Source organism: Osmia lignaria, chromosome 16 (assembly GCF_051020975.1).
Source record: "Osmia lignaria lignaria isolate PbOS001 chromosome 16, iyOsmLign1, whole genome shotgun sequence".
Lineage (NCBI taxonomy): Eukaryota > Metazoa > Arthropoda > Insecta > Hymenoptera > Megachilidae > Osmia > Osmia lignaria.
The window spans coordinates 3,071,668-3,081,176 of record NC_135047.1 but is presented as its reverse complement, the minus strand read 5'-3'; the positions used below and the strand labels follow the sequence as shown (position 1 = coordinate 3,081,176).

The following is a 9,509-nucleotide window of genomic DNA, read 5'->3' as shown; positions in this document are numbered from 1 at the left end:
GGTCAAGAACCGTGAACGTGACAGAATGAATTTGAAGTATGATCGAAGAGCTTTCTATAATGCTTGAAAAGCAAATACTGAAAAGCAAAATAGAGCAACTATGACGCAAAAATGGTGCACTTCTAATATCAGCTGGCAACGGAGGTTTTCGGGCCCCCTGGACTTACGTCCGACGCTACATACCACCCACCCCGCCTAGAACAGGGTGCACCCCTTCGCTAAGAGCGCTACCCGCCCGTCCAACACGTTGCATCCAACGTGTCAGATTGACGGACGCCCATAGTATAGACAAAAGGACTGCAGTTTATTAAATGGAACATATGGATGTGCGCCACATTCTAAACTGCGCCTTGAAAGGCCTAGTAATGCATGGGTATATCTCCCAGAGATGGTGTTCACGGTCTTATGCCGCGGAATCCTTGTAACTAATTTGATTAATTAAATAAAACATTGAGTTTAAAAACCAAAAGGATTCCCACTGAATACTAGTAAGTGCATCGTCATAGTTACTCTCGCGCTGGAAATTTTTCGCAACACTAATTAAAATAGAAAATCCTGATCTAGCAACATGACTAAAGGGGAGCTTTAAATTATGCTTGAAGAGCAAATACTGAAAAGCAAAATTAAGAAAATATGACTCAAACATTCGTCCACTGCTAATATCAGTTGGCAACGGAGGTTCTTAGGCCCCCTGGACTTACGCCCGACGCTACATACCACCCACCCCGCCTGTTTAAGGCTCTAGGCCCAGGCAGGGTGCACCCCTTCGCTAAGAGCGCTACCCACCCATCGAACACGTTGCATCCAACGAGTTCGAGTGGTGGACGCCCATAGTATAGGCAAAAGGACTTTAAGACAGCTTAGCGTATGGGTTGCAACATACTTAAATGTTCCGTACTCTATGGCTGTGCCTGCAAAGGCCTAGTAATGCATGGTTTTATCTCCCATGAGGTGGTGTTCACGGTCTTATGCCGCGGAATCCTTGTAACTAATTTTTTCAAATAAAAACCAAAAGGATTCCCACCGAATACTAGTCAGTGTATAGTCATATTTACTCTCGCGCCGGAAATTTTTCGCAACACTACTTAAACTTGAAAATTCTAACAGGGTAATATTTACTCTCGCGTTGAAAATTTTTCGCAACACTATTTAAACTTGAAAATCGTAACGGGGTAATATTTACCCTCGCGTTGAAAATTTTTCGCAACACTACTTAAACTTGAAAATCCTAACGGGGTAATATTTCCCTACACAAGAGTATGCGGGTGGATAAATGATTATGTGAGGCTGAAGTGCGAATGATGAGTGTTTAGGATCGAGAACCGTGAACGTGACAGAATGAATTTCAAGTTCAAAAGGGGAACTTTATACAATGCTTGAAGAGCAAATACTGACCCCCCTGGGGGCCAGCCCATATACTAAACTGATGCCAATTTCACGAGTAAAATCGGAAAAACGTTTCAATTTCAAGAGCGATTTCGTTATCAAAGTAAGTAGTTATAATAATTAATAGTATTCATGCTTATTACTTTGATATTGAAATCCGCTCATCGCGAAATAAATTCTTGTACATATAAAAAGGAAAATGTATTGTGAAGTCGGAGGGTCATCCGACTTCTCTACATTTTTAAACTCGAAATCTATATATGTAAATATGTACAAGAAAACCCTATCCTGAGCTAAGGCATAAAATGCACAAAAAAGCAATTTGCACGATTATCATTGTATAAAATGATACAGTGATATTCGTGGGTCACTATGCTCGCTCAAAAAATAAAAATTACAACCAATTCCCGTGTCGCTACGGACCATTCGTCCTACGACATGATGGGAACCGGAGGAACTTTAAAGCATGCGACTCACCGATCGTTGACTTGCACTACTGCACTCGCCACGCATCTTATTAGCTCGTCTGTTGGCTCGTCAAGGAAACGGTATCCCCACTGGCTAAAGCACTCATCTGAAAGCATAAAAATCACGATTCATGAACGATATATGTTTTCTCTCAATTTGTTGTACTTAATATGCTAATACATAGGATAATTCAAAAATATGCATGCAAAACTATATGGGAATAACTACACCATAAAACACGGTAAAACACATGCAAATACATCCCAAAACACTCGAAGATCAAAACCATAGAACACTATAAAATATTTGCAAAAATATAGTAAAACACATAGGGTACCAATCCATAAAACCTACTAATAAATCCGTATAAATATGCCAAAACACAAAGGGTACTACTCCATAAAACCCACTAATAAATCCGTATAAATATGCCAAAACACATGGGAAACACTATAGGAAACACCATAGGTACACACAGAAACACTTGTGGTAACACACTGATAAATCCATGCACGAATATCCATAGTGTCAACCCGTACCGGTATATGTTTGACAGCTCGATCCGTATCCTTCGGCGGCCGCGATAAGACTGACTAGATTTGACCTTCCTCCAGGTCGCGGCGCGCCCAATCAAGCTTGATGATCCGCTTCACCGGTTCCGCGGCCAGTTACATTTAACTGTTTCTATCTGATATTTGTTGATATTTGTTTAATTATTATTTTATATTTTACAATTGTTTATTAATCAAATTATTGTTATATATATTTAAATTGTTTATTTCTTTAGTATTTGCGTGGGTATATTGCAAAATTTTGTTTGATTATTCTATTCAAATTTATTTAATTACTATTTTTAATTTTACAATTGTTTGTTAATTAAATTATTGTTATATCTATTGAAATTTATTATTTTTATAACTTTTATACACGGATATCCAGTAAATTTGTTTGAATTATTTAATTTTTATACAATATTAAGAAGTGATTATTGTGTTTTAATATAAATTTGATTTTTATCAATTAGTTATTGAACGTTATACAATAATAACAGTTACAAATATTCTTCGACTCTTTTTCGACTCTTATTTTCCAAGGTAATTGAAGTTAAATTTGTTAAATAATTATTTTAATGATTTTTCGGCATGCAGCGAGGTGACATTACCGGCAAAAATGGGCCTATCTAGAAATAATTTATGAACTTTTATACATACTTGTAACGACTTTCTAATATAGGTTTTGTAAGAATCCAGTCACTAATTAATTAATTATGAACCCTTATAGGGGCGGCGGCTCGAACCTACAAGAATGATCACTCTAAAAATTGCTAATGATTAATAATTACTTTCAGGAGGCAGATAAAACCTACACTAGAAGAAAGCTACGGTGCTATTCTTTATTCTTTAATAATAATGATGGACTTTGATGCGTGAATTTCTTTTTTAGATAGCGATTTTCAACCCATATGTTACGAGATGTTAGTACTATCATTATTTTTGTTCAAAGCTTATTCAAAGGAGGTGCTAAAACAGGCATAACTGCCATACCGATTGTGCTCTCTACCCGCAGACCTAATTTCATCTGGGGTCATCTAGGACCCGTCCAGAACAAAGGCATGTCCAGTTTTCTTGTATCTGTAGTCATTGACTTAAATTGATGTGTGGCAGACGACAAGGAACTTGCAATCTGTCATTGTAAAGTTTATTGAAATAATATTTCTTTAAACACTAATAACTTCGTAAAAACAAATTTTATTACAGAGATTGACCCGGTGGCTGATAATGTTATGAAGAAATAAATTGCGTTCGAACGTGTAAAGGCTGTCCATATTTCTGTACGAACTGAACATTAGGGTTATGAGGCTCCAATTTCGAAGTCTCGCTATTCATAAATATTTTTTCAACATTTTTAATATAATTTGCGTACTACATGATGGCTGAAAAATGTAAGGTATGTAACAATAACAGTAAATACATATGATACTGTGATAAAAATTAATGGAGATATAATACATATAAAAAATAAAAGGTGGAAAGTAGCAGCTATAAGTTCTTTTGTGAATTAAAAATTATTGGAGAAAAATAAACATATTGCAAATAAAACTGAATCTGCTTCACAAGAGTCAATTATCTTTTACTCCTTGGAGTACGTAGCTAATATATGTTACCATGCAAGGAAATTAGTAACTATGACTATATGTTTCAGGAATGTGGTTGCAAATGTGTAAACTGCAATCAAAATGATCAGCAACACGGAGACATGCATTTGCATGTAGAGATAGAAAACTTAAGACAACGTTTATTGGAAAGGGATAATCATATTGTAACAATGGAGACACAGTTTCTGAACGAGGCTGATAAATTTCCAAATGGAGAATTAGCTTCCTTGAAGGAAGAACTTGTGATATGGCAAGAGAAATATTCAAGATTACACGAGGCTCATAAACGTGTTCAAAAAGTAAATCAAAGTCTTGAGGATAAATTATTAAGGATTGTAGATAAATGTGAAACAGAAAAAAGTGCATTTACCAAGGATATTGCAACCTTGTCTCATAGATTAGCTGATGCAAATTATACAATACATCGTTTAACCCAAGATAATGTATGTTTCCAGTATCAAAATCTGATAAATTTTCGATTGAATTATGAATGAAATGTATGTTTTCGTTTCAGGAAAAGTACAGACATGATGTGAATTTAGCAATACAGCTTCTCCAGTGTAAACCTTCCAATTTTGTTGGTCAAAAATATGACTCTGTAAGCCATTTGAATTAATTTAAATATATAATGATTGTACTGTGTAAAAATTACATTAACATATGGTTGGTCTTTTATCTTCAGTTACCATCTGAAGTACAAGCAAAAGTGAAGACATATATTGCACAAAAGAAACGTTCGAATGATGCTACACCGCCTGACGTGAAAAGTATTACAGTACCTATCTCAACATTTCCTCCAACAGCAATGGTATACAATGTAACTAAGTCTGCTGGTGATAAACATAGCGACGATGACGCAGATGAATCCAAACCACCGGTGGATATTGTCTCAGCTGCAATAATGGCCAAGGTTTTAGAAGATCGGGAAAAGGAACGAATATTTGGCAAACATTGTGATACTTGTACATGCCATAGAAGTATTTTAATGGTTGATGCTGAAACTCAAACTAGCGTACAAGGTGTATTTCCTTGCAACGAATGTGCAATGAAATATGCACAAAACGTGGAGAAACATGGGGATAATTTAAAGAATATTGACAAAAATGGTCAAAATAAGGAATGCCAAAATTCTATGGTACACGCGGTGTACCATGAAGTGAATGAAAATGTCAATAGCAAAGTACAATATCAGAACAATTGTACAAAGAATAGCAACTGTCAACATTTATGCACAAAAGATAAATTTGTAAGTAAGAACGGTAAAGTTGTAGACAATTTAAAGGACGCCACTCGTTTAAATCTGAATACAAAAGTTAATTTAAATAAAAAGAATTCGATGCGTCGGAACGATGCGCAAATTGTGTTCCAAAATCAAAATGAAAACACGATTAAACAGGCAATATCCCAAAAGATTAATGATACTTGTAGCAATAGTAAACTAAACTTTGATAAAGGAAAACAAATCAGAGGGAATAAAAAATGCGACTTACAAGCTGACGCTAAATTCAATTTAAATTCTTGGAGCAAATTGGAAAAGAAACCTTCGAATCACAGCCATACAGTTCCTGAGAATCCTAAAACTTACTTTGATGGAAAAGAACAAAGCCACATTGATATTATTAATGATAGATTATGGAAGAACGAATGGACGAAGCTGAAATCACAAACGAATAAGGACGGTAAAAATGGGGAAAAGTTCAACAGTGATATAGAGATTGATGTAATTAATGATAGGGTTTGGAAGAATGACAGACCGAAAGAAGAAACTAATCGGCCACCGCAGTTAACATTAATTGAAGTGAAAAATGTTGACAGCGTTACAACCCAGAATGATTCTGGACAAATTGAAGTGGCCACTAGTCCAAGTTTTAGTAGCGATAGTATGGTAATTTCAACTTCCGATCCATCTAGCAGTTCTAGCGACGTTGTTCGATCAACCCGTTTGCATAATATTGGTAACGCAAAACCTAATAGTCAGAACAGAACAACTGGTCCTAGAAACTGTCTGGTGAGAGTGACACCAGGATCGAAAAACATTCTTTTAGACAACGCTGGCCACTATAAAACTGTATTATACACTAGCGGAAGTAACAAACCAAATACTGCTTTAGTTCATTCGAAGAAATTATCTCGTTCTGGATCTGAAAGATCGGTCTCGACTAGTAGCGAGGAAAGTACACCGATATTGCTGCACGACAATAATCAGTTACAAAGAGTAGCCGAATGGGTTCAGTCGTCCGTTCACATGGACAATGTACCAAGCTACACGAAATTAAAGCCTAATGAAAACATAATGGACAAAAGTCCTTCCCTATTGTATTTAAATGAACCTAAAACAAAATCTATACCGCTGGGTGATAATCAACAATTATACGAGAATTCTTCAAAGAATAAATGCGCAAACGCGGAGGTAAAAGTCGAAGGTTTCAAAGAGAGAGATTTAAATAAGGATGTAAATAATTTTTCACTGAATGTAAATAACACGGTCCTAGACAAAGATAAGGATTTAATAACCTTCGACGTTCCGATTGAAGAGGAGAAAGTTTTACCTAAAACATTGAAGAAAGGGGACGCTACAGATTTTGATTACGAGGTAAAGATCACTAAAGAAATGGAGGAGACTTATCTAAAGCTTGCCGCAAGTTTAGATCCTGTCGCGTTAAGCTTATCGAACACCGATAATGCTGATCTAACGATTGAGAAATATAGGAAAGATCATAAAAGGCTTCAGAGGAGCCAGGATAAGGTGGGATCAAAGGTGTAAGAGTATTTCAGCTGATATTTCAGAAGATTATTAAATACTTTAGCAGGGAGTTCCTTTAAAGATAACAGAGCATTATTTTTTGTAACTATGTGAAACTTAAGGCTGTACCAAGATCAGTAGTTTAGGGAAGAACATTCTATACACCACTGCAGACATAGAGTTTTATTTATTTTATTTGTACAGTTGTAAATTTATTGCTTGCCGAATGAGATTTAGTTTCGTGCCAATCACCTTTAGCTATTTACATTAGTCAATTATGTGTTACAAGTAACGCGCGTGTAATTTGATTAAAATCAATCAAACATGAAATTAATTCCTTCTTACAACTTTCTGTCATGTGTAAATGGACTTCTCCTTTTCTTTTCTCTACAGTTTTGTATAGATCATTCTAGATCGGAAAATAGCCCAACTAAATTAGATAACGAACTTTTATTCTTGTTACTGCGATTAAATATTATAGAACGAAATTGCGTTCGTGCGTATTGAAATGAGACAATATTTAAAGATTCGTTGTCGGATGCTATGGTTTCCATAGTGCAGTATAATAACGCGTGCTACTTCCAATTACATTTAGGGCTCACCTCGCAAATATTTTGCGTTGTGATGTGTCTTTTAAATTCATTTGATACGGAGTAGTAGAAAGGGAGTAATACATTTTCCTTGCGTGTGCTGGTATAGATATGGCATAATATAGCTGACAATATTACGGTCGAACTTATACTCATTAAGATATATATTTGCGAGGAATAAGATTTCTGTTACGAGACAAGAATCGTGGTACCAAAGTTGGGAAAGCTCTCCTTGCAAGATTTAGTACTTATTTATAATGTATGGCTTGAATCAATGTGTTATAGCGTAATCGTAATTTCTTTTCTTTCTTTGCATGTCTTACGTACTTCTATTTGGGAAAAAAAAGAGAAATACACAAGTGTAATTAAGATAAGTCTATTGGAATGGTTAGATAACCGATTTCGATGTGAATACAAGCTCGCTGTAATAACCGATCCTTTCGTTGTAAAACGGTCCAATGAAAACGAAAGCTAAGCTTATTTACTTCTTCGATATCTTAACGAGCTTCTATGCAATTAAAAAATTACTGTCTACCGTACTTTCACGGCTAATAAATTGATCAGTATCACAAATGCTACTTCCAAATAAAAAAAAAAAAGTAATGATTATAATAGAGTTACACATTGGTGTAACTAGGATTTCTTATGGGATGAATTGGATCTCTTGGAAATTTTGGAATTTTGAAATTCTGGAACTTGGAAAATTTTTAAATCTAAAATTTTAGAATGAAGAGGTGGCCATTCCACATTTTTAGGGGGTCGGACCCAACCTGGCCCCTAATCTAGTTACACCAATCAAAATACAAAGATGGTTTACTAATGAAATGCATAATAATCACTGTAATAATAATTTTTATCAGAATCCATCGCGATTCTTCTGAAAAAAAAATACATTGCGTTTCACGTGAAATATTTCTCTTGGATATTGTGAATCGTGCCGTTCTTCCCTCTGATTTTCAACTTGTGTAATAGAAAGTTTCTGTGGAGATCATGGGTATTGTAATTAAAATCGAAAGTAACCATTGTAAAGTTCGAGTACGTGTTAGCACGTACCTATGCGATGAAGAATAGCATTTTGTGGCGTACGTGTATTTTTAGGCTGTTCACTAGAGTTGGGATCCAAGTATTTCGAGAAACAGAAGCAATACTTTTAAGTAGACTCGAACCTAAACGAGATAGGTTTGAGCTCCTTATAATTACTTTGAGAAATGTAAGCGATACATTGAAGTATAATTGATCAATATAAGATCATACCAAAAAATTCTGTCGTTTTATTCTTATCAATGATTAGTTAAATATGTTGGATATACCTTTGAATTTTTATTTTTAAAATATTATTTAATACCCATTTAAGTTTTCCGATCCGAAGTGGGTAGTATCAATTCTGGTAAGTAATAGAAAATAATTATGTAATTACTTATCTCTGTTATGGGGTTCAATTTAAATTTTTTCACTCGGTTCATCAAACCCTGTGATTTATCGAATATTCATCAACGCAATATAGTAAGTTAAATAAATTTTAGTTTGAAATGAATAGAAAAGGAAAGCGATTCGATTTACTTTTGAACTGGCTCGAAGTGAAACGAGAATTCCGCTGCAAAGTAAAAATAAATCGTGTTTGCCAAAAACAAAGGTTCAACGTGCTTTATCGATTCGACTTTGTTTCAAGAGTTAGTGTTCTGCATTTTCCATTCAGAATTTGCAAAAAGAAAGAATTGGACAGGTTCTTTAACTACCTCCTTCCATTCCCTAGAATTTAATAAAGAAAAAATAATAGAGGATCTTTGTTAAAGGACCAAGTTCTCAGAACTTTTAGCTTCAGCAGAGTCGAGATTCACGAGCTTTGATTTTGGCACAAAAAACGATTCCCGTAGGAAACAATTATCTATTTAATTCCAAGTCGAATATACTGTGTATAAAATATCGACGATAATTATAATATAAATTGTACAAATGAATAAAATGTGTTTAAAAATAGACTTATCATTTTTCTTTTTATCAGTATGTTTCATTTTTATCCTTTTTTTCATATTTTTTTTTCTTAATTATTCGATTGTATTTAACACGTGGTGAAAAAAGTATCCCGTATGTCTAATTGAGAATGGTACGAACACTTATGCAACTCGCTGTACTTACACGGAGAAAATCGATCGCGCGATCAGGCCGA

The 9,509-nt window shown here is 34.9% G+C and overlaps 1 protein-coding gene across 2 annotated transcripts; it reads left to right on the top strand.

Moving 5' to 3' along the window:
• The first annotated feature begins 3,491 nt into the window (after positions 1-3,491).
• LOC117600763 (uncharacterized) lies at positions 3,492-9,270 on the top strand. 2 transcript variants are annotated; one of them, XM_034316625.2, is made up of 5 exons: positions 3,499-3,545; positions 3,612-3,801; positions 4,057-4,452; positions 4,524-4,607; positions 4,692-9,270. In XM_034316625.2, exons 2-5 carry the CDS (start codon positions 3,781-3,783, stop codon positions 6,771-6,773), a joined length of 2,583 nt encoding a protein of 860 aa, XP_034172516.2. In that variant the 5' UTR covers positions 3,499-3,545; positions 3,612-3,780; the 3' UTR covers positions 6,774-9,270. The 2 variants fall into 2 exon arrangements, with proteins under 2 accessions (XP_034172515.2, XP_034172516.2); XM_034316624.2 differs by having other exon boundaries at positions 3,492-3,801.
• The last annotated feature ends 239 nt before the right edge of the window (positions 9,271-9,509 follow it).

Bases quoted from the DNA above. Each gene is read 5' to 3' on its own strand.
- LOC117600763 (XM_034316624.2), top strand. From the start codon at position 3,781: ATGATGGCTGAAAAATGTAAG. The intron at 3,802-4,056 runs GTATGTAACAAT...TATATGTTTCAG, and splicing joins TGATGGCTGAAAAATGTAAG to GAATGTGGTTGCAAATGTGT. The intron at 4,608-4,691 runs GTAAGCCATTTG...TTTTATCTTCAG, and splicing joins TTGGTCAAAAATATGACTCT to TTACCATCTGAAGTACAAGC.